The sequence below is a fragment of the Sylvia atricapilla genome, chromosome 1 (genome assembly GCF_009819655.1).
Source record: "Sylvia atricapilla isolate bSylAtr1 chromosome 1, bSylAtr1.pri, whole genome shotgun sequence".
Taxonomy (NCBI): Eukaryota; Metazoa; Chordata; class Aves; order Passeriformes; family Sylviidae; genus Sylvia; species Sylvia atricapilla.
The window spans coordinates 35,277,219-35,303,474 of NC_089140.1; the positions used below are offsets into that span (position 1 = coordinate 35,277,219).

General features: G+C 35.4%; 1 protein-coding gene across 1 annotated transcript in view; it reads right to left on the reverse strand.

Moving 5' to 3' along the window:
• Positions 1 to 26,256, reverse strand: part of ANKRD28 (ankyrin repeat domain 28) — a 75,289-nt gene that overhangs the window by 12,550 nt on the left and 36,483 nt on the right. Inside the window, 18 exon segments of the mRNA XM_066319511.1 lie at positions 48 to 165; positions 568 to 655; positions 2,092 to 2,293; positions 3,291 to 3,365; positions 4,243 to 4,269; positions 4,894 to 5,005; positions 7,727 to 7,867; positions 9,425 to 9,493; positions 10,799 to 10,862; positions 13,234 to 13,316; positions 13,729 to 13,840; positions 14,217 to 14,310; positions 20,311 to 20,351; positions 20,354 to 20,522; positions 21,603 to 21,656; positions 21,658 to 21,746; positions 24,857 to 24,944; positions 25,587 to 25,787. Of these exon segments, the coding sequence (XP_066175608.1) occupies positions 48 to 165; positions 568 to 655; positions 2,092 to 2,293; positions 3,291 to 3,365; positions 4,243 to 4,269; positions 4,894 to 5,005; positions 7,727 to 7,867; positions 9,425 to 9,493; positions 10,799 to 10,862; positions 13,234 to 13,316; positions 13,729 to 13,840; positions 14,217 to 14,310; positions 20,311 to 20,351; positions 20,354 to 20,522; positions 21,603 to 21,656; positions 21,658 to 21,746; positions 24,857 to 24,944; positions 25,587 to 25,787 (1,827 nt within the window).

Below are 26,256 nucleotides of genomic sequence, written 5' to 3' on the forward strand. Positions count from 1 at the left end.
TTAGCATGAAGGAAACTGGAAATGAAAGAAAGGGAATATTCTCTTACCCCTCTATGTAATGCTGTTCTTCCCCACTTATCTTTGGCATCTACATCTGCTCCCTTGTTAAGGAGTGAATAAACACAGTCAGTGTGCCCGTTGAGAACTGACAACATCAGAGGAGTCCTAAGCAGAGATAGAAATAAAGTGGAAATTTACACTTGGAAATTTAACAGACTAGCACTCAGCCCAATTATAATAACTGCTATCCTTCCAATCAACAGTTAAGATTTACATCATCAATGACATTCCGCTCATTTGCTTTCTAGATTCGAGAAAATAAAGTAACATGCCCCAGTTCAGAAGCCCTGATTAAGTAACTAGAATCCATTTTCTCAGCATCTGGGCACTAAGACACATTTTTAGTTTCCTCCTGACTGAACAAGGACATTTTCACTCCCAACTTTATGTTCATTGCAATAATTTCCTTCTAAAATAAGTTAAAATAACTACTGTAAAATATTCGCTTTTCTCTTTTAAGAAATGCAGTAACTTGTGTAGAACAGTATGTTCATCATTTTAACTCACTGTCCGTTTCCATCTTGAATGTCCACTGCTTTCTGTCGTTCTGCATTCCCTATCAATAGCCGCAAACATTCTGAATGACCATTTGTAGCTGCAAAACATTATAAAAACATGGGATTTACATTAATTGCCTTTGAGCAGAGACCTCAAACAGAATGGCAACCTACCTGCTCAGACTAAAGCCCATTAGCTTGAAAACCCACTGTACAGCTTTACCATTGTTATAACTTAAATTAAAATATGAACACTAGAAAATAATTTCAGAAATCAGGTATTTTCAACTGTGCAGTCTTAGAAACAACTGATTCCAACTATCAATTGCCAACAGATTTTTTTAATATATATATAAATGAGGTTGCACATGTTAAAAGTAATTGGAATATATGCTTATACAACATACACAGGAAGGAACATTAAAAGATAGGAATTAGCATAATTTTTGCTTGTTTTAAGGCACAGGTAAACATATACCTAGCAAATCATAGAGAGATTTTGTTAGCAAGTGTAGTGTGTGCATAGTTATAAAATAATAATGGAAATCACATTTAGAAAAGGGAAGGAAATGTAATGCATAGATGTAATAAACCAGGCAGTTAAAAAAAATAGAAAAAGAACAAACAGAAAATTGAGAAATCTCATTTAAATGCAACTCATGAAAGATAAATGATTGCTTCTTGGAAGGGAAATTACTTCCAACTTACAGCTGCAGTATTCAGTCCACACAAGCACAGCAACAATTCATGTTTCTGTAGCTGACAGACATACTAACACAAGTTAGGAAAGCTCAATCAAATAGAAGAATGCAGCTTGTGCTCATGGACAACAAGTTAAGTGGTTAGAATGATGATGTTTTGTACATAATGCTCTTTTTAACTGCAATACTTCTGTAACACCATTACTATATATGTCAAATTTAAAGAGCTTATTTTTAATGCAAGGAAAAAGATAAGACTATAGTGTGGATTCTAGACTTAGAGAAGGGCAGGCCTAGAGATTTTTTTTCTAGGAAAGTCAGCAAGAAAATACTGCAAAGGATTGCTGTTATTTTGAAAATGCTCAGGAGTAATTTAAATCCTTGGAAAAAAATCAAAGTAAGTTTTCATGTCTCTTCTCAAACTGCCAAAATTCTCCAAGACTCCAGTCATTTTTAGCAGCATTTTACTGCCAAGACAGGCAATGCAATTTGCCCATCTAAATTTGGGCCTGCAGTTTGGGCTGTGTGAAAGACGAGGAGAGAAGCAGGGACATGTCACTGACACCTGTCAGCACAGCCAGTTGAGTGGACAAGGACAATGCACCCTTCCAGAGGGAACTGTGGAGCAGCAGCCCTTGGACTCAGCTGGTTTGTTGGACTAATACTGGTTCCTGCCTGCAACTCTTTTGCTACATGTTTCTCAGCACAGAATATACCTTAAAAGACATCCTCTGTCCCTAAACATTATTTCTTAGAACATTAATGACAGAGATTTCCAGACAGATTATCCACTTTAAAAGCCAAAATTTTGAAAATTAGTGGCTAGCACATACCTGCAGCATGAATTGGGGTCCTCTTTACAACATAATCTTTCACCAAGATTGATGCTCCCTGATTAATGAGCACATCTACACATTCCACGTGTCCCTTAAAGGCAGCAAGATCCAGTGGTGTCCTTCCATTGTTATTCCTCACATCAAGGTCCAGCAGCGACTGTACCAGCACTTCCAGAGCTTGATGGTGGCCGTGATAGGCCTACAAGAATAAAAAAAATTCTTCAATTTTCCCATCCTTAACATTTTTCTCTTTCTTGCCAGAACTACATAAATGGAACTGTAAAGAGACTATTCTTATTTTTGCATGCAGAAGAGCAACTGATGCAGCAATAAGTAGTTACAACAGTTATGACAAATTTAAAAAACCCCACATATTCAGCAAGATGATTAGTGGGTTTTTCTATTTTATCCTTTCAGTCAGCAACTGCAACTACTCTCAGAAAATCATCTGTCTTCAATCTGCATAAATAACAGTATTTTGACTACTGCACATTCCATTGCTTTATGGTGTAGTTACATCATCCTCAGATTATTTCAAGTGAGGAACATAAGCAAACTTAAGTAATTCCTTTTAGCTTTTTATGTAAAATATTTTTTTAAAGCACCCGTAATAAGAATGCAATACAAATAGCTTTCACTTATCACTATCAAAGATTATTTTTTACTTTGTGTGTATATATATATATATATATATATATATATATATGTACTGCATGAGACTCTAGTTGCAGAAAGTGTAGTGTGGTTTGCCAGTTGCTTTAAATGTAGTGAAAAGATCAAAGCTACACATTCAGCTGGTTAGTCTGTATTTTGAACATATTTGTATAGACAGAATTTTATCACTGTCCTACACCACTCCCGTTGTGCAAATCTTTCTTAAAGTATTGAGGACAAACATTTCTCATACTAAACAATTATGAGAGTAAAACAATATAATAATTTAAAAGTCATAATTACTTATAGAACAAGTCTTATAAAAGTTTCATTAGCATAAATTTTAATTAGAAGATTCCACATGAAAGCTGTTCCTTGAAGTAAATTTCAAGTGATGTGCAAAAATCAGCTTGTATACCTCATTCGGGCATATGTTTGCATTTTGTTTATTAACCTATTTTGAAAAAATCCACAGTGAATAAACCTGTGAACCACTGTTTGCTACCAGATGAGCTGTCATCACTAATGAGCTGAGCACTTACAGCTAAATGCAGCGGACTTATAGGCGCTCTGTTGTCCGAGTCATTCAGCATGTCAGTACCTGATGTTTCCATCAGCTTAAAGAGAGAAAGTCAGAGTGAGTGCAAAACCCCCTCACCTTTGAAAACACTCAGCAATAATTACTACATTTTCCCATATAAACAGATTGAAAAATAAAGGAGAAAAATAGGAAGAACAGTATAGAACTACAGATGTCCTGATCCTCAACTTCAACACTTCCCCCATATTCATGCTTCAACCCCAGTAGTTTACTTTTGAATAATGCAATAATTCAATCAGAAACTAAGTTAAAATGAATATTTTTTTTCTGAAGTAGCAATATGAAAGATGAATACAAAGGGAAGACAAGGACAGGTGACCGCAGCAGCAGGAAAAAAAAAACCCCAAACAACAGCCAAGTAAGCATTTTGATTAGGTGAGAAGGCAGCAAGAAAACAGAATGTAAGGCCAGAAGGCAGGACAGATTTCTCAGAACAGGAAAACATTTCTCAGAGAGAAAAAATGGATGCAAAAAAAGAAAAAGCATTATAGCATTAAAATATCTATGTATAAACATGTTTATTTCTGACTTTCAAATGTGTTCTAAACCCTTACTTCTGGGTCTTTTTCAAGACCATATTTAGTTAAGTATATTAGTAGAATTAAAACATTCAAAGTATTTGAAGAACACCAAATACATTCAAATGAAATTTTCATTATCACACTTTTATATCATGCTCGTGCAACTGCTTAAGTAAAAAACTACATGGCTTAAAAAATAATTTCCTGTTCTAAAATTATGAAGTCCAATTAGATCTAAATTGCAGTTGAAATTAATAATACATTCATGCATTGAAGAAATAACTGAATAAGTCTAAAAAATAAGCGTATTTTTAACACTACATGTTCCCTTTTGCTTTACAGTAGTACTTAAAAAGTGAAAAATACACTTACAACATCTAGAGGCGTTTCACTTGCAATCTGTCATTAAAAACATCCACAATTCATGTTTGAATACATTTAAATAAAAAAGCACAATTTTAATAAAAATACAGAGGTTGTATAACACAGCATATCAAATAACCTACATATTTTTGCAAAGGGAGCAATAAAAAACTAACTAGATCTTTATTATCTGAAATTCTGTTATGTGGCCACTAGTTACTGTAACTGCATGAACTATTTTATAAGGCTCCCTTTCTTTACAGGTTTTCTCCACATTTTCATTTGCTCCATTTGAATTACAGTCATGAAATTTCTTAAAAGTTCTCGATGGGATAACTTGTGGTTACTTTATTTCAGCCACCAGAAAAAAAAATTAGTAGTGTAGTCTAAATGAAGAAACAAATCAAAACTAGTATATCCCACAACTTCAACCAGTTATCTCTTCATCTGAGATTTTTTCTTCTTTTAAGCCGGTAGCTAGCATCCTAGCTCCTCACCTTGCATCTATTTTAAGAATACCAAATGCTTAACTTTATCTGCACAGAGGCTGAAAAACAGTATTGACCTAGCTGACAGCCAAGGTGAAGGAATCTCCTGGCCTTTCCATCACACCCTGTAAGAGCAGCTGTTACACCTTTCATCTAGGATATGTTCTCTTACCAATTCAAGACATAAGCGATGACCATAAGCAGCTGAATAATGAACTGCATTGTATCCTTGTTTGTCTCGGATCCCAGGGTTGGCGTCATTTCTTAGCAAGTATTCCAGGCACCTATTCAAATTGACATATGCAACCATGTATCTAAATGCTGAATTTCAACTTAATGCTAAGTGATAAATTGTTCCAATTCAACTGGAAAATAGAATACAGCACACAGGGACACTGATTTAATGTACGATATTGGCTAGGACTAGAGAAAGCCTACCTCATTACATCAAACATAAAGGTCAATCACAAAGCTTCAAAATTTGAAATAATCCTTCTCAGCAGACATCCTGCATATTCTGAATTATCTGACTCGGTTAAAACTAGTATTTCATGGCTGTTTTCCTCCTAGCTAACACAGTTGCAGTTACCTTTGCTAATACCAATGATTACTACTTTGTATGCTTTTCTGCATTAATCCCTTCTTTTGTATGTTATATGGAAAGAAGAGAAGCAATTCTTCATGGTAGCATACAAGAGTAACATATACACAATTCCACTACCAAACACTATTTTTTAAAAAAATATTTATGAAGTAAATACTCAGTTGTTGTCATACTTGTATCTTACCATTCCTTACTTTCAGGGGACAGATTTATAAGGCAGAACATGATTAGCCAGTTTCAACCACACTCAGCCAGGAGGATGAGAAACAGGAGAGTCAGCTCACTCCCTAGTTTTCTGTTTTTAACAGACTCCATGTGTGCACACCAAATGATTGTAAGCAATGGCCTTGCTATTTCATAATTTTATATTGTCTATCGTTTCAGCAACATTTTTCAAAGTCATTATCGTGACTTGAACTTGCTGGTGAAGCCATTTGTTATTCTGAAGTGTACAACAGATCACCATCCCTTCCTTCTTCTCTCTGAGATCACTAAATACTTCTTTATCTAAGGTGAACTCTCATTTCCATCATTTTCTGCCCAGCATAAACAAGGACTTAGTATGTAGCGAAAAAGGTAAAATTTCTTGAGTTTTAAAGAATAACATATGTAACATAAAATGCAAGTAACTTTTAAACTAGTTCAGTGTAGCTAATAAAAAGCTACTTGTAAAGCATATCTAACCAACCAATCAATTCACGTTTTATTTGCCCAGTAAACAAATGCCTGGATTTCATTAATGACAACTGTGCTTGCATGTTTTTGTTTGAATTAAAATGAGATGAGATTTCTGAGAACGCAAAGACAAATCAATTTGTCTCATTAAGTAAAAATTATAATTCCTACATTTCATTTGTTCAATCATCTCTCTTTTTAATTTTTCAGCAAAAACATCCCTGTCGTTAATATCTGTCTTTAAAGATGTCTGAACAAAGACCATGAAACCACATATAAATATTGCTGGAATTTTATATAGATGGTTTCCCAACATGTTTTTTCCCAGGCTTTATATTCCAATTCCAGTAATCCTTTTAAACTTCATTCTACTTTTGAATGACCTGAGCAGTAATGGTTTTCCAGCTGTTACTACTCATCTTGGTGCATCATTATAAAAAGCTTCCCCTCAGGCCATTCTGCTTTGCAGCCTGTGTTGCAGAGACCTAAATGTTAATCAGAAGGGCAACAGCCCGTGGGCTCCAGAGATGATGCTTTGAGTTACCTCACAGAGCTCTGCAGTGTTGTCATCATCATTCCTGCTCGTACCTTTTGTAAGACAGATGGCAAAACAATGTCATCTGAAGAACCATTATAGTTGGAGGTTTTCAGAGCAACTGTGAAGCTAAAATTAATCCTAGCTCAGCTTGTGAGAGGGCAATTGAAGTAAAATTATCTCAGCAAGCTCCAGCAAGATTTGAAATTATTTCTAAAAAGTAGCAAACAATTTAATTTTGAAATTTGGCTTTACATAAAAAAGACACATTCTTCAAATATAAGTTAAATGGCCATGAAAGTATTTATTTTGCCTTCAAAACCCAATCTTGTAAGTTATACACCACCTCATTCCTATTGCTACCTCACCCTTTAAAAGGTGCTGTATTAAAAAAAAGATGATTTGGCACGAAGCACCACTTCTCCGGGGAAGGTGTCACTGTGTGAATGTGGAATGTGCTGCTGCACACCACGACCTGCATATGTGAGTGTGTGCACAAGAAATGATGCTCTTCTTGTCTCCTCAATATATTCAATGTCTGGAGCTTTAAAAAAACTCATCAGTTTGATGCTACCGATATACACGTTGCATAAAAGCCTATAAGTCATTAATAAGGATGTCAAATATAACTTTTGGTTAGAAAATAAATACATGTAAGAGATCCGTGGATTTACGAGAGATTCTAGATGCATTTCATTAAAAAAGTGTAACTACCTTATAATAATTTACACTATCAAGGGATAGTCATGTTTGGCATTACAACTCTGGTTTACTCAAACATCAGACAGATGAAGCATCTTATATTGAAATACCAAGTTAATATTCCTTCATTGGAATTTGATTTTAAGGCAAAATGACCCTTCTGTCCACAACTAACTTAAAACCCCCCCACAAAGGATATTTACTCAACTGCTACACAGCAGATGGGATTAAGAATTTAGTTAATTCCTGATTTAGGAAATCTGCATTATAGGACATCAAATTTTTATAATACCTTTTTCTGTTGTTCATTTTTCCCTCTGAAATATTTTTTTACATAAAGTCTTTGATATACATTGCACACACCACTGTCAAGTTTAATCTTTAAAATACAAGAGATGCATTTGGCAAATCTGAAGGCAGAACACACACGAAATTCACAGCTCAAATGTTCCTAATGAGAAAGGCTTTAGTACAAAGCATGCCACTTACTTCCCATCTGTGTCTGATGCAGCTGCATAGTGCAGAGGTGTACAACCCCTCTCATCAAGGTCATTCACACTAGCTCCAGATCCCACAAGGGCAAACAGGCACTGATAATTACAATTGGCAGCAGCATAATGGAGTGGAGTTCTTTAGTACACATTTAAATAAAAAGTACAATGGTAAATAACAGCAAAATAATATTATAGAGACAGAAAAAGCAAAATAAAGTGAAACTTAAATCCTCCTTACATTTTTAGATACGTATTTGTGATGAAGAATGCATCATTATGGTACTAAAGAATAGGGCCATTTTTTAGGGACCACTTAACAATGCTGAACAATATAGAGTGGTTTTATTTGCCAGCCAAAATATGCATGAAGTTCATATTAAAGGAAACTTTATGTAAATTTTCTTATGTAAACTTAGAGAGGGAAATCCAGTTTATGTTAGAAATACTATTTTCTGCTAAGTAATTTTAAGCCACATGGAAAAATATGGACAAATCAAAAATTGCACAACAACTAAATATAGCACAAATAAAATACAACAACAGCACAAACAGACATTTTTAATAAACAAGTCATAACTTGCCTAAAAGAGGAAAACATTATAATTTATTTTAATCTATACTGACATAGCAGAGGCACTGTTAAATATACCTTCTATTCGTCTAACAAAACCATGAAATATTAGTACTGATGTATAATCTCGGAGAAAACCTTATCCTAGTTTCAAATACATAAACAATTTTCTAAATATGCCAGTTTAGCTAAAATTTTAAAAAAGACCAATATGACTCAGAATTCCATTTTCTATTTTTAAAAAGAGACTGCTGCTATAAATACCTTGATTTTGAGGAGACAGGCTCTTTCCTCTCACTTAAAATGTCTTTTTCCCATTTGTCTCCATTTTAAACTAATACTTTCCATCTCCTGAAAAAATTGCTCTACATAACATGAATGTTAAACCAAAATCCAAACCAAACCAAAAGGAAACCCCAACTTTTGATGACAAAAGTTGTGACAGATAGTTGCTCCTTTCTCAGGAAATAACAGAAGTGGAATTTAAAGCAAAACACAACTTTGGATCTGTAACTTTTTCTTTAAGTCCTACTCCTGTTCTCTTCCCATCCTGGAAAATCATATTTTCCATGGTGTGATGTGAGATTTTACATGAGCACTGATCCTGCCACCTAAACCTAAATAATCCTACACTAAAAATAGAAATTAATGTCATTCCAAAAAAGTTCAGAGCTCAAGCAGGGAAACAGAAAGAGATGGATGTCATGAAAGGAAAAAGGTGAAGCAGTTATAATAAAATACTCTGTTTTCTAATAAAAGACCTTAGAAATAGACACAGATTTATAGATTTGACTAATACATTATTTGGAAAACATTAGTAATGTCCTTGGATGAAAGCAATTTAAACACATTAGATCCCTGTCATAAGGAAAAAAGGTTCACAAAAACTACAGTTGAATGTGAAATTTAGTCTTTAAAAGCAAGACTGAACACCTACCTAACAAAACAGGATTACAAAATATGTTTCTCACTTTTGAGAACATATGCTGAAACACAGTTTATTAGAGATATCAGATAATAAAAAAATTTTAAACTGGAAAACAGACTTGGCCACATATCAATAGGCTGCTACTGCGATACTTTAAACAGCCCTTTCCAATATACAAATCTGGAATGTCTTACCTTCCAAATCTGTCCTTTTTGTTGAAGTCTGCACTAGTATTTAGCAGAAGATTTAGGCACTCCAAATTCCTGTTAAATGAATACACTATTACTTGGGATTGCAAACTTTATTTCCTTAATATTGGCTTCTATAAATATCAGAACTGCTACACGGGTACATCTCGTATGTTAGTGAATGGAACTGAAGTACAATGTGGAAATTTTGATATATACATTTCTGTATGTAAAGTAGATTCCATAATTTCTGGACCAAACCAGTAAAGAATATAAATTATTTCAAGACCACATATAGAAATTTAATTGATACCAAATGGCATGCAGAAAGCACATAAAACTGGATCTAATTCAAAAAAAAATCAATTTTTATAAACAAACAATAACACCTGAATGTCACATGCTTTTGCTACCAGGATTCCAGCACGGAGGCAAGATTTTACTGCATATTTTTAAGGCCAAATGTGAGTTGAAACATCTGTACTTTACATTCTAGTGCAATCAATTTTCAATAAAATATGATCATTGTAATAGATGTACTATAATGTTTATTGTTTAAACACTATTTTTGGTAACTTTCCTAAACTGGAGATTAATGAGCGAATGTGTCACAAATTATTATAGCATTTATTATTACAGCATTTTAACCTTTATCACTTACATCAAGGATGTATCTAGCAAGTACTTTTGACTTGCTAGAATGATTACTTAACAGTATTACTTAAACAACATTCAAACAGAGAAATGAAAATATTAATATCATGGGGTTTTTGTGTCCCACAAAGTGTATCATGAAATTTATTCCCCAATTCTTCTAGGCAATTTTGAGTAGCTGCTATAGAAAACCTACAATACAATAACAATAATCAATATGGATCACAACTCAAGTGATGAGCAAGTAGTTCTGGCTACTTCATCCACCTAAACTCTGGAATGTAATTATTGCTTTTAGTTTATTTAGACTGACCTTTTATTTATGGATTTGGTAAAAAAAAATTTCCCAAAGTTGCTGTTCTCTGTCTCATGTCCCACAGTGATCTGAGGTGGGCATGCCATCTTTGAATGCTGAAAATTCTAAACATTTTTTCAGCATCCTTGGGAAATTAAAAAGAAAATTATCAGTTCATCCCCAAACATAAACCTAAGGTAAGGCTGATGATATTTGGACACTGTATTCCAGCAACGACTTATTAAGCTGAACAGTTAATTAATTTTTTGTTTGCAGATAGAATTCATCTTGAAATTATTTTCATGTTTACATAAGTTCCAAGGGGAGAGGGCAGGAAAAACAGAGAGGAGATAATAGAAAAAAATAACAAAAATGATCAGCAATTGAAAAAGAAACACTGAATCTAAAGGCATGAATGCTTTTTTACACACCCTCCAGCTGCAGCTGCATGAAGACAAGTCCTGCCAAAGTCATCTGGTGTGTCAATGTCAAAACCTACAAAGCAAATATTTTGTAAAATCATTATGTAACATCACCTTTCACAAAACTGCTGTCATCTGCTGTTAAAAGAAATGCTTGCTAAGCAAACTTAACAGCTATTTGCAAAAGAGCACTCAAGCATTAAAAATTACTTCATTTGAATCATGTCCTTGTTATTTACAACGTTTTGAAAAACAGGCATTTAAATAAAACTGAAGGGGTAAGGTAAAAGGCAAATAGCTGCACTGAGGCTGTGTTCTTTCTCATTCTATTTACCTGCTAATATTTTAGTGCCTTTTATTATTGAATATAAGATATATGCAGGTTATATGAAAACTGAAGAATACACTAAAATTTATCGTTGTTGTGCAGAGATTATTAATTTTTGGGAATGTCAGTATTACAAAATATAGGAGCTACTTAAATTTTATCCTTGAGTGCCTTAGTCCCAAAGAAAGAACTTTATTGAGTTGGAGTGATGGCTGCAAATAGCAGTTAATTACAGAGGAGCTCTTTGCAGAACGCTGTCGTTTTCTCTTTCCGAAAAGGCTCAGCTGTGGAACTTCAAATTCAAGATCACAAACTTAAACTGTGTAATTCCATATCTAGCCATATATTTTGACAGAAAGATTATTATTTAAATCAGGTTTCACAGCTACATTTTTAGTCTGAGAAAACTACTATGCTCTCAGGAGAGGTTTGCTCTTGTGTCATGTAACTGATTTACTAAATCTCCAGTTGTGGTACCTCGGAATGCTGGCTTTTCTTTTCAAAAACTGTTCAATTAAAATAGACAATGAACAACACAAGATGTGTTATTCAAGAACACTGTTATTTCGAGACTGTTTTCCTACTCCCTATCCCCTTAAACAGGTGTTGTATGCACCACTATGCTCTTATCCCATTTCAACAGGGAATGCTCTATAGCAAGTAACTTATGGGAGTTTACTATTTTGGTTTGAAGAATAGCCTTTGATGCCTGTCCACATCCCTAAGTTGCTTGTCTACCATCACTAACTACTTGGATGTCATTCAGTACTGGGACAAGGCAGATTGGTGACATTTTGCTAAGGTTTGCATATTAATGAATTTAAAAATCAGAGATCTTTAATTTACATAAAAGAGACATCTCCCAACCCCCAAAAGGATACATACTCTGCATATACCAATCCTCACACCAAGAGCACATCCTAAAAGCTCTCAGCAGTATCTAGTCTTTCTAGCCTGAAAGCTGAACCTACTCTTCAAGGCCTTATCTGGTCCAAGCTAGATTTGCATACAAGATTTCTCAATTCATGTAAAAACCACAGAAAACTCTTGCAAGTCTTCCACATGACTTCCTTTACCATACAGAACCTCCAGTAAGGCACTGCCAGCACCACAGCACATGCAGGAAGGAGAAAGAGCCAGTATCCCTCATTCTGAACACATCCAATTGAAGTATTGTCAAGTATTGGACAGTTCTTTCCTGAAGTGAATCCTTGCAAGTTTGCCCATGACAGGACAGTAAATAAAAAGCCTGAGCAGTAGGTAGCTTAAGTTGTATTTTTTAGTTCTTCTCCCAGGCTCCCCTAACAAACACTATAAAGCTGGGGAAGCAACTTCTTACTCTTCCTTTTCTCCAACTCTCTCCTCCCCACTTATCTTTTTTCAAAAAACATTAAGTGCCTTCATATTAATACAGAACCATTGAGTTTATTATTATTATTATTATTATTATTATTATTATTATTATTATTATTCTGTTCCAGAAGCTTCATTTGGATAAATCTACTTTCTCAGAATTGCAATAGTTCAAAGAGCTCAGAATTCACATAAGACTCTGGCCAACAAGAGAAGTAATGACATCTGCATCTTCAGGGAGGAGTCAAACATCAAAAGAAAAGCGCAGTTTGCTTTGCATTTGATAAACAACATAATACCAATAAAACAGTTTCTAAATATAGCAGTTCACAGAGTCTTAAGAGCTATTAGGTGCCCACTACAGGAACAGATAGGAATAGACTGATTTGTATTAAGCTAAAGACATCATGGAATGGAAACTGGATGCTCCATGAAGTAATAAAAAAGACTATCAATCTCTCTCCTTGAAATTTCATTATGGTCTAAACCACTCATCCCACCTCTATGGCGAAATGCACAAACACAATATTAAAGAAATTATAAAAGCATTATTAAAATTTGGAATATTTTTTTTAACTTATGTCTGCAAAGGTTTGCATTCACTTTAACTATGGACTGTCCATTAAAAAACAGGCATTGGCCCCAAGGTACTAGTAAACTATAAGGATTTCTATGTATCGCTAAATTAAAATTTAATTAAAAGCAATTCTGTGAAATAAAAATGAAGTTCAACGCACTTTGTAAGAATTTAAAAGAGTATTACCTGATGAGAGAAGCTTTCTGCAGCAGTCTGAAAATCCACTTAATGCTGCCAAATGGAGAGGAAACATCCCATGTATACCCCGCCTAAGATACACCATAATCAGGTATCACAGTTTCATTACAATTAAAATAAAACAAACATGATTGTGTGCCAAAGTGCACATGCACGGAGGCTTCAGTAAGCCACCTAATTAGAAAACTGAGCTAACTTCAGATCTTAAACACTTCCTTCCAAACTATCAGCATGCATTATCAGTGCAACAGCCTATTAAAACTTCAGAGCTTTTACTTTCAAATGCATTACAGAAACCTCTATTTCTTTTTGCTTGGTACAAATGTGATATACTGACTAGCTACTTCCAAGTATAATGCAGGATAATAAACAAAGTATTTCCTATTGCAAGTTGAAGATATTAAAAATATATTATTTCTGTTAGCCTAATAAATATACTTCTAAATTATGTCAGCTTGCATTCATGTCAGTAAAGTTACCTACTTTGCAGTGTCAGCACCACTCGTAATCAGAGTGTTGATTAATAGCTCATGGCCATATCTAGCTGCTATGTGCAAAGGGGTATTTCCATTCTTATCTTCACAGTCTATTTCAGCTCCTATAATAAGAGTAATTACTAAGTAAGGGTATATGTAGGCATACAGATACTTTGTTAGAAAAATAGTACTGATGATCATTCAAGCGACGTTATTGACTAGCTTGGATTTAAAATCTGTACAGATTTCAGTGGTAGAGAAAGCGTTTCATAATGTAACCTTATGGGACAAACGCTCTACAACCTGGGTTATGGAAAGCAAATCTATATATATATTCCGCATTCTGAAAAAGAAATGGTTCATCAATGTAACTTATCAAACTTTAAAAACAGATACGCCAGACTCCACCACTATTATTGGACACGAAAAAAATTCACCATGTTACCAATACAAGAGGATGAAAACATCCAAATGGGAAAGCTTATGACAAGATACTCCCTCCCCCTTTTACCATTTGAATGATGGTTTGGGATCTTGAAAATCTACCATGGATTGCTGTCATGTGCAAAGGTGTTTTCCCATCTTTACTCTGGAAAAAAAAAAAAAAATCCTGTGTTTACTCATGGCCAGTAACAACAGCTAATCAGTTGACACAATCAACTAATCAACTGACCACAAAAAAACCACAAAAAACCTAAAAAACCCAACAAAAAGTACATTTCTTTCTTCTTTTCTCTCTACACTTCACCCTTTAAATTGTTCTATGCACTTTTGCCAGACAGATGATGGCATTGACAAGTCAGCATGACATGGCAAGCTTTTCACAAGAGCTGCTCTTAGTCACTCCTACAGGCTGCAAGTGACAACTCACTCACACTTAGGTTCTTAAGATAATAACTCTCAAGAGGATGATAACAACACACAATTTCAGCAACAAGTCTATGTCCAACCCCTCCCCTTCCCAAGGCTAAAATAAAACAATGTTTTAAGTTTGTTTCTTGAAAGAAAGTAGCTGTATTACTAGAGGGGTTTACACATTATGTTAGAAGACAACACAGTTCATGTGTTTCCTGGAAATTTCTGTAAAGTGATGTTTGTAAGCAATTTATCATAAACCACAAGTAACCCTAGGGTAGAACTATTCAACCCTACTAGGTACTATACATTTGAAATGCTCACCTTAAATGTGCACTTAGTCACTCACCCAGTAAATTCACCCTCGAAGCAGGACAACAGTAAAGCATAAGGAAACTTCATATTTTAACAGCTCAGTCTCAGTGCATTTAGAAACCCATTTTTTCAGTTGCTATTACTTTGGAACTGTTTTCCCCTTGTAATTGTGTAATGGGAAAGCTTTACTGCAGAAGTAACTTCCTACACATCCGCTAAAAAACTGCAAACATGACACAGAAAATCAAAGGACCCTTGAATACACATGTATACCACATCTATGTTTTCAATGATGACTTTGAAGAGTAGGAAATGTTCACAAAATACAAAGTTAAATTAGACAAAGACCGTAGGGGAATATATGATGTGAATGTTTGTATTGAAACATCACAAACTGCTGTTGTATGCAGAAGTGTCTTCTCCTGTTTACTCTCCTTTTGACACCAAATGAACATGGTTCTGTGGATGATACTGAAAGTCTGCTGGAGACCCTTTTAGGGATGGATACAGAATTTTTCACTGTGTCACTGCCCTGAACAGCATAACAATGCAATTATGTGAAACACTGTCTTCTCAGACCTAGATTGACAGAAATAAAATACTTGCTAAGGAAAGCCAAGTTATCTCTAGATCTTCCAGCTAGCAGATTTGACTATAAACAATCCAACAGACAACATCCACACATCCACAGCAGATGCAACTAAACACAGAAAATAGGGTTGAAATCCTCTTGAGAAATTAGACAATCAATTTTATTTCTGTCATTGGAAGCCTTAAGAAAAGGCCAAATAACACACCGTGACAACTTCCCCAAGCAACCTCTGTGCTCCAATTTTCTTTCACCTTTCTCCCTACAATTTAGTTCTCATCGCTTTATCCAGCCATTAACACTATCTGAGTCCAATTACTTTAAAAGAACTGTTAGACATCTGGTGACTTTTTCCCTCCTTTTTCTAACCTTCTTTCACCTGAAGAATCTATAGAATCTATTAATTTGAAGAAAAATTATCATATAAAATAACCTTACTGAAGTAACAGACAGAAGAATTTCAGGGCTCAGATGAAAGTAGCCTGCAGTCTCACTGGCTTAGATGGGTTAAATCTGTATTTCAAAGGAAGGCTAATGAAAAGGAAGAAGATGGAGCTGAAAAGGCAGATCTTATAATGCACCTTACAAAAACATGGGAATAACTTAAGGTGACAATATTAGAAAGTGAAGAGCACTGCACTTAAGCGAGAACCCTCACAAGAGAACTTTAGTAAGATCTTGCAATGAACAGCAAAACAAACTACACAATTGTTTTCCACTTCTAAATGAAGAAACACATTACAATCAATAACTGATTTTTGGATTTACTCTGTTCAAATTTACTTAAAAATGCATTTAACATAGGTTTTTAAGACAATGGATTTTATGAGAATGCCTCTTTCATGTTTAACAGTCTCAGCCCAGGAATTCCTTTCCAGCCCAGGAATAACACAACATGCAATAATGCAATTGTCTATCAAGATATAAATGTAGAACAGGTATAAAATTAAATGAAGACAATTCCCACGTTGAAGCTGAACTTCTAGGTAAAGGACTGCATGCAGAATTCCCTTCTAAGACACTAGAAAAGGATATATAGGACCAGAACCAGCAGCCAAACATTTCTTTAAGCAATGGAATATCAAGGCTCTATTAAGCAAATCACTATTTCCCAAGATGTCAGGAGAATGGACTGCAGAAGCAGAGAGATATCTTCTAAACTTTGCTTCCATTTCCCTTTATGTCTTTAAGGTCTTCTCTCTAAATATCAAGCTAACTACAGCTGTGTGATTTAAGGAGATCAGACAGGATCATAGCACATGACAGGACAGCTATGGGCTAACAATAACTTTTGTTGTCTTCACTGAAACTCAGCTAAATGTGGTAATAGGAAAGAAATTGTGCCAATCTCCACTGTCACTAGAAAAAAAATTCACAAAATACTTAGATCATAGCAAATTTGCTAAGAACAGTAATTGCTATTAGAAATAATACACAGCACAAGGTGTCTTATTGAGTGATAACTCACGTATTAACTGTACTCAGACTACTGAGCCTCACTGCAGGAGAGGAAATGTGGGTCTATCATGTCACAGCATTCCTCCAAATGAAATCCCCCCCTAGCAACAATTCTTATGTTCTAGTACCAGCAATAGAAGTAAGAAACATTTTCTATTTAGGTCACTGAATTTTCAAGCAGCAACGGAGTCCATAAAACAATTAATACTGTCCCATTACATACTCATTTCAATGTGTTCTTCCATGCATGGAAATCCTGAATAGTGGCGAGGGAGCGCTGCAGTAATGAGCAATACTTAATAAGATTCACTGTTCTACAGTGGACACTGACAAGGCTATGAAAACAAGTAGGAAGTTATGTCCAGAGGTGACAAAAAGCATATAACTAACATATTTCTAATGTTCTATTATATTCTGTTATATAATCCCTTCTTGAGATGAGACCAGCACTCAAGATATGCCCAAGAACTTCTCCTCTATCTGCCATCAAGAATAGGAGTGTTTCCCTTTTGCTCTCCCCACCGAGTCATCCACAGCAGGAAGCACTGTAATAGTACTGTCTAGTCTGCACCTAGATTACCATCCATATCCATTCTCTGACCTCTAAAATCACAGGAAAAGTTGCACATGGGAGGAAATGACTGAATCAGCCTACACAAGCAATATAATTATGATTAAAAATACATCTTATAGGCCTTTAAAGAATTACTTTGAACTCCAGCCTCAGTAGTTGGAAACTGAACAGGCTTGGTTTCAATAAATATTTAGTAAGAACACCCTAATTCCATCTCATTTTAAATCCACAATTCATTCTTAGTTTACACAACATATTCTATTTTTTTAGGAATTGCTCTTCTGATTAAATCCAAGATTTATCTTTATAGGCTTTTCCAGGGAAGTAGCAGTTGACTTAGAATTATTTTCTTTTGTCACAGTTCTTGCACTTTTCCACAGTTTAAGTGCTAAGTTTTCATATGCAAAGTAAGGCTGTTCATGCCTTCAGGTGCAAATTTACAGGCCAAATTCAGTCACACTGGTATAAATCCACAGAAATGCTACTAACAGAATTGCAACAGAACACCTTGATGAGGAAACTGGGGAAAATGCTTTTTTCAAGGTATAATTGCTTAAAATCTCTACACAGTCCTACTTGCTTAATTTCCCACTTAAGAATTTTGATATGTACAAAATCAACACATTTTAATAACAACCAACCCATAGCTAAAGCTAATGCTCTTTCTGAAATGGAGCCCTGCCCACTTCTTTCTTCTGCATCAGAAATATTCACAAAATCACGAACTCTTGCAGCCCTGCATTTAGAAAAACAATAATTCTTGGCTTGTTAATATTTTTCATAGCATCACAGAAGAGTTTGGGTTCAAAGGGACCTTAAAGATCATCTGGTTGCAAACCTGCCAGCATGGGTAGGGTTCCACTTAGTTAACTAAGTAGCTCAAAGCCCCATCTAACCTGGCATTGAACACTTTCAGGCACGGGGCATCCACAGCTTCTCTGGGCAACCTGCTCCAGTGCCTCACGACCCTCATAGTAAAGAATCTCTTCCTAATAGCTAATCTAGTCCTACCATCGAAGTCTGAACCCATCTCTCCTTGCAGAGGGGAGATGGGTTATATATAACCCATCTCCATCACCATATATCCATGCCCTTGCAGAAAGTCCTTCTCCAGCTCTCCTGTATGCCCCCCTTCAGGTACTAGAAGGTGCTACAAGCTCTCCTTTGCTCTAATTTGCGTGAGTAGCACACAAATACAATCATTAGTATATTTAACACTGTGGGATTATTTTCAAGGCAGACTACACTTTACTGAAAAATGATGTTTCAAGAATGTAGGACAAAAGTCAGCCAGCCTGCAACACTCAGTCATATGCAGCCTGGGACATTATGCAGAGCAGAAAGCTGGCAACAAAATAAATGGACTGTGACCTGGATATTTTAGGACAAGTTGGCAATAAACCCTGTAACACAGCTCTTTACTTCTGCAGGGCACTTTGGTGATGAATTTTTCCACAGCTGAGTTGTGTACATTTTCATTAAATGAGCTGCATGTCTAAATATATGTAACAGTGAGCAGGAACATACATTTAGGACTTTTCCACATCAAAGACCTTATTTTAAAATACTCCCAAATTTTCATTTGGCTACGAGTTTTGTACTAACAATAGACTTAAAAGTGTGTTTTGGAATCAATTAACTGAAAATCAGCATGAACCACTGTAAAAATACCTGCTGACATGAAGTGAACCACAAACCCCAAGATTTTTAACAGAAATGTCAGCTTATTCTAACATTCACCTCCTGCACAGATTGTGCTGAAATTCAAGAACAGACCTATTAAGCAGATCTTTTCCCCCACATTTTTTCAAGAAATTAAACGACAGATAATTCTCTTCATACTACATGTGGGTGACAGTTCAGACAACCAGACATTTTACCATAGGAACACTTGGGACTCTTCATTCCACATACCCATTTCCCACTTCCCTCAGCGTAAAACATGCCAAGACACCAGATACTGCCACTAAATATTTCTGAAAGAGTTTTCATTACTAGACTAAAAATGAACATCATACAAACCAGGTCTTGCATTTCTTTCACACACCTCAAGACCTTACCCTGCACACTGGAGAAGAAAATAGAAGATACAGGTTGTAGTTTACTTTGAAGCTTGCTTGTTTAAATTCTACCTACAATACAGCTGGATTCTAAAGACTATTCTGCAGTCAAAGACTCGTGGCCAAACAGTCAGTAAAATGTATATTGACTCTGCTCACACGATTTTTCTGGAGTAATTAAAACACCAGCTGTTAAAGACTTTCCGTTGGCCTGATCTGCTTATATTTGTATTTTAATACACTCTTCCCAAATCTCCCTGACGGCTTAGATTTTAAGATCTTACATCATCACCTTTTCAACTGCTCCAGCAATTAGTCAGGTCATATACATTTCCCTGAAATATCCTTGATTATGTTCATATTACTAATTTTTAAGAAAAAACATGTAGTTTTGCATTTTTTTCCAAATTATTTACTCTTATTTATATGGCTAGACTAGGGAAAACAAATCATATATAATTCTGACATTTAAATGTAATTGAGATCGACCAGACAATATTGTCACTCTTCTTCATCCTTTTGGGCTATGTAATACATCCCATTGAGGTTTCCAGATTCAGATCAAGTTTCTTGATGCAGCACACTGGCTCCATTTCACTGTAGTACTGTGCAAATAAATACTCCATCTATGAGTAGGAACCTCTCCATGTTATCAAAACAAGTATTTTTGAAAACACTACCTCTGATAAAGATGTGCAGCATTTTTAAGGGTGAATGGATAGCTTTGGATATACCTACCTTTATATTTACATCTGCTCCATTGCAGACCAAGAGCTCTAACACAATGCTCCATGTGTTGATGCAGCAGCAAAGTGCAAAGGTGTAAACCCCTTCTCATTCACTTGATTTACATTAGCACCACAGTCTATGAGTTCATTCACTACAACATCTTGCCCATTGTAACAAGCTACATGGAGAGGAGTATTTCCATAGGCATTTGGCTCATTCATCTATAAGACAAAAAGCCCCCAAGGTTAGTTAGTAGGCAAAAAGCTGTACTTAATGCAGCACTTAATTCTAACAAAGAAAAACTCTCATGTCATGAGATTATATTTTGGAACAATTCAAAACCAGAAATTAAAAGCAAGTTCTGGATATAGCATTTTGATTGAGATCTGTGTCCTGGGGAAGAGTATGATTGCTTTACAAGTGAGCCAACCTCCTCCAATTGTCTCCACACCGGTTTCCTGTATGCAACTTAAGAGAACCCACACATGCCAAAAATATCGACTGCGGCAATTTGCACAGATGCTACACACAAAGCATGGCACAGACCTCTATAAAACAACAGTGCAAGTTTTCATTAAAAACAGAGGTCAAAGAGCCTTTTTGTGTGTGCATATGCACATATAGAAACAGAATTTCTTGTACACAACATGACACTGAATTCTGATCTACTTCCCAATATAGAGCTTGACTTGCAATCTCCAGCCTTGCAAGACTAAGACTGTGATTCACAATGTAGATTTCTTACACAGTTTCACAGTTTACTGTTAACACATTTTTTGTAGGCAGGTACTGTAGAAGCTTTTAATTTATTTTGCATTTCAATATTAATGTGGCCTCACTTCAGTATTGAAGTTTCTCACAAGTTTTAGTATTAACTAAAATTTATGTCACGTAAGAAAGTCAATTCCACGTATATTTTACCAACTTAGGAAAAGCATTTAGTTTCCTGCACTTCAAAAATAATTGTGTAGCAAACCTAGGATCGGAATTCCTATTTCCTGACTTCCAGTCCAATGAATTAGAGCAAGAAATATCAAATAAACAAAAAGCTCTACTAAATACACATTTCTGTTCCAATTATTGTGCAAAAATCTGTAAGGCTCTTAAAGAGGTTTTCTTTTAATGGAGAAATGAGGGTTAATAAAGAAAAAGCAGTATTTCCAGAGATCTTCCTTTACATACTTTCACTATATCCTAACTGTCCCTAACCAATAAACAGTGTGCTACACAGTGTAACAGTGTACTAACAAGAGCATTTCAAACAATTAAAAAAAATCACATTTAATTTTATTTTTCCTTACATCAACTCCAAGATCCAGAAGATATTTTACTACACTAATCATCCCACTAGATGCTTGCAGCATGTAAGGGTGTATATGATTTCTTGTCTTTGCACGTCACTTCAGCTGTATGGGTCACGAGTAATTTCACAACTTCAATAGGACCTAAAATAATAAAGACAAATAAACACGTCATGTTTTATTAACCAGCTCAGGTTCACAAACTTAAAAATTCTACAATTGTTATAACATGATCAAGACGTTATTCCTTTGGACCTAATTTCTTTGTGGAAAACAAGAATTGTTCTGTGTTTTCTAATCCTATCATGAACTATAAAAGCAACATAAAATAATCATCTCCACACAGAGCACCCAACAATCATAACATTTACACTGCAAAAAGCAAATTGTATACTCAAAACACAATCTGTCTTCTGCTTAAACGGAAGGGGTTTTTCTGAACCTGAGAACTAGAGAGGCAAAATAACTTTTAATTATTAAATATTTACCGCAAATTTACATTAACAACTTGAGGACACATGGTGACTGTCAATCTTCCACCATCACCTCAATTCCAAACAAGCCATTAAGATTTTAAATCTTAGGTAGAAACTTTGAAAAATTGTGCAAATATGAACATAAGAAAATATTCTACTTTACATAAAATATATCTATCCCCCCAATCCAACTCTCTTTACCCACAAAGCATTTAAAATGTTAAGCCACATCATACAGGATTAGTAAAGCTCTGTTTTCAAGACTGACTTGGCTGGTCTTTGAGGAACTGCAACCTTTTAAAAGCTCTCAACTTTTATCAACTGCTCTCCTAAGACAATGGAAGGACAGTAAAAGAGCAAGAGCTGGATAATGAGGAAGGCATGGGGGAAGTTGCAGGTGGAAAAGAGAAGAGAAGGCAGGGAGTAGCGCTGACTGCCAGCTTTGGGCCAGGGACCCCAACACGAACACCCACCCTGCTGCAACGGGAATGAGCTTTCCCTTCCATGGCCACATGCTTCTCTTCTTCTTCTAGGCACTTGTGACACTGCTAAAATGGGGTAACCAAATATCTGTCATTCTGCTCCATTGTTAATTTAACTGCCAAGCAACTCATCACTGAAAGCACATGGATAGCCATGACAAAGACTGAAGAATAAAGAAATACTTGACTTTAACAGAGCACAATACACTCAGGGCTTTACCTTTATAACTGACCCATACAGACACATGTGGGACTCTTTACCTTACTTTTCAAGCGACACCATTTCCTTAGTTAAAGAAGTGGAGGGGCACACTGAATACATATGTTTATACTTATCCAGCCAGACATCTAAATACAAAGTATTCAAATCCAGCTTTCAGTTAGGTGCTTCACAAAGAGTGCGGGTCTTTGCTCTTTAAGCAGTTAAGAGAATTTCCAAGTTTGAATAGGAAATGCCTACCCAAGAAGTACAGACAAAGCTATTTTTATAAACATTCAGACACACATGGGATTCTCATTTTATGCTGCATATCCAACAGCCACAAACACCATTTCACCTAGCAATACCAACCAAACTGTAAGACTTCTACCAGGGCGAAGTTGAAGTGCTGCAACAACATTTCACTTAATACCTCAGTATAATAGGAAAGAAGTGAAGGAGAAATGCAAGCACACTACCCGTCTTTTGACCCAAATACAATGGGAACAAGAATGAAAACAAGCCCTACAGGAGAGACAGAAGTACAGAAGATATAGAAAGCAGTGAACAGGAATAGAGACAGTGAACAGAAACAGTGGCAGAAAAAACTTCAGAGAGAAGATAAAAAGCCAAAAAACCACCCTGACCTGCATTGAAAAGGCAAGCAGCGATCAGTGGAAGACTCTCAAAGAGAAGAGCAAGGTACTGGAGGTGAGAAGTGCTGCAGGGACATGCCGGTTGCACCAGTGAGGGCAACACCAGCACAGAGGACTGTCAGCCCATTCAGTCGCAGCTTTGCAGCTGGACAGCAAGGAGCCGAGTGAAAGGCAGGAAGGAAGCAAAACAATGGATACAACCCTAGAAAGTTATTTATAGTAGAGTGACGAACAGCGTAACTTTTTTTTATTTTACGGTCAGTTTTACATCGTGGAAAAGTTTTTAAAGTTTTCTCCAAACAATTGGAGCAATGTACAATCACTCTAAACTGTGAGAGAGAATGTCATAATTATTTTTACTTTGATTGAAGACTTTCAAAAGCTTTTTCTTCTCTATTGTCTACAAGGAAATTTAGGTAGATTGACACCAGTTAAATTACATTTTTCCTGCCCAAACACTGTTCATTAAGTGAGTTCCCTGTAAACAGCCTACAAACAGGACTGATTAAAATTGGAATACAGAAATCTTTTATCTCATTTAGGCAAGAAAAAGACAGAAGGTGTCTCTGGCCTCTCATTGACACTTGTCAGTTCTCTGAAATTTCATGTACAAGTTTCATTCAACAAAATTTTGCGAATAACCACGTTTAGTAAAGTGGCTGCACAGACTGCCACAGACGTTGCTTTGCAAATATAAGTACATTAAAAACACTAATGCAAAATATTGAAAGAACACTAGATCAATAATGAAGATTGTCCTTTAACTTCTGGGGTTTTAAGTACTGGTATCAATAGCTGATGTGCAATCTCACCCAGCTTCAAACAATAAATTAAGAGCATTATACTGTGATGATCACTCTGTAATTGAATGGCACATTCAATTCTTTTCAAGTCTGATCGAGGCAAGGAAGAACATTACTCTGACAGTATTGCCAGGGCATTGATCAAGACCATGAGAACAGTAATTATCCACTCCTGGAATAAGAATGGCAAGGCAAGAATTGTAGTTTCAGAGGTGAATATTCTTTGAAATACAATCCCCAAGGATGCTGTAATGATCTTCTGTTTCAGGTGCTCCTTGTGTTAACTGCTTGCTTTTATTTAGCATTACTAAATATTTCAAATTTTTTTTATGATTTAATTTTTAAATCACTAAATATCTGCAATTTTTTTGGTTGTGACTAGACTTGCTGACTGAAGAACATAGTTCCTCCTTGTTAAAGAACAAAACTACCTATCTTTTCTTTTTCCAACAAATAGATTTTCCTCACCACAAAATACACATTTACAAGGCAATTTGAAATATACTTTTTTTTTTTTTTTGGCAGACACAGATAACCTGCATGCTTACAATGCAAATATTTTTCCTAGAAATATGTCAAACCACTGAACATGAGATGATTTATTACTACAGTATTAATCAACAGAAATATGTACATACCCATATATGCTGCCCAATGTATAGCTCGTCTGTCTTTCTTGTCGAATGCATTAATATTGGCTCCTCTAGACAACAGTAAACTGACCATCTGAAAGAAAGAAAAAGAACAGAAATCTTCTGTTCATTATGGAAAAAAACTTTGCTTCAACGGAGAAAACCATAGAAGAAAACAGAAATTTATGCATATTTAGAGGATTTATGTGTTGTTGTTGGGTTTGAATATTCCATAAGTTTGAAAAAACTGTCACAATGAAGTGACTGTAAGGAACGTGAAACTGATGTAACAAAAACACTTCTCAATTAAATATTGCAAGCCATGAAATCTTTTAAATCTTCAGATTATTACTAAGAGACTAATGAGTCAGAGCTTATTATATATATTCCTCTAAATTTCAATGACAACATACTCCCTATGCTCACTATTTACTGAACAGAAAATATCATGGCTTTTCCATTTTAAATTTACTGTTCTTAATTTAATACCCTTAACTCAACAAATTTGCTTTGTCATAAGAAAGTGAACACTGCAATAAACTTCCTATTAAATGATGCAACATTATTTTTCACAACTTTTCTGCACAGAGATGCATACGGAAACCAAATTCAAGTACAAAACAGGGGTTGAGGATTTTTGAGAGAATGGGGGAGAAATTGTTTTAAACTCAAAAATGAAACACCAGTAATGTGAGGGACAGAATGATGAGTGGAAGACAAAAAAATTAACTTTTACCTCAACGTGTCCACTGAAGGCTGCATGATGCAATGCAGTTCTGCCTGCTCGATCAGACACATTTACATTGCTTAGGAGAGGCACCAAAGCTTCAGCACACTTCACAGCTTTGTTTGCAGCTGCTATGTGTAGGGGTGTCTGCCAGTTTTTATCACGAGCATTGACATCTGCTGAATGCTTTAACAACACCTGAACAGCATCCTGGAAGCATTTACAAAAAAAACAAGTTGCTTAGTAAAGATCAGAAATGACAGCCTCTGATTTAAGGACGGTACAGTAGAAACCAACTCTTTACAATCTGTTCATTTGCAAACATAATCTTTAGGATACTTTGGGATTTGGACTTTGTCATAAATCCAAACTTGGGGATTTATCATAAGGTGTCATTTATGATTCATGTAATTTATTCAACGACATGAATAATTTAACCAAATCAACCATTTCCAGGTCTTTTATCCAGTTCCTTAAGCCACGTGGAAAATTATTTTATCATCACAACCAATTTCCAAAGTTCAATATACCATCATAGGATTTCTTCCATTAGTGGATTCCTTAGCCAAGGATTAGTGAAGTACTATGAACTTAAAATGAATTTCCATCAATCTGCCATGCAAAAGTTTTCAACTGTCCAAGTCTACAAATGGCAAACTTGAGATTATTGAATGCACAT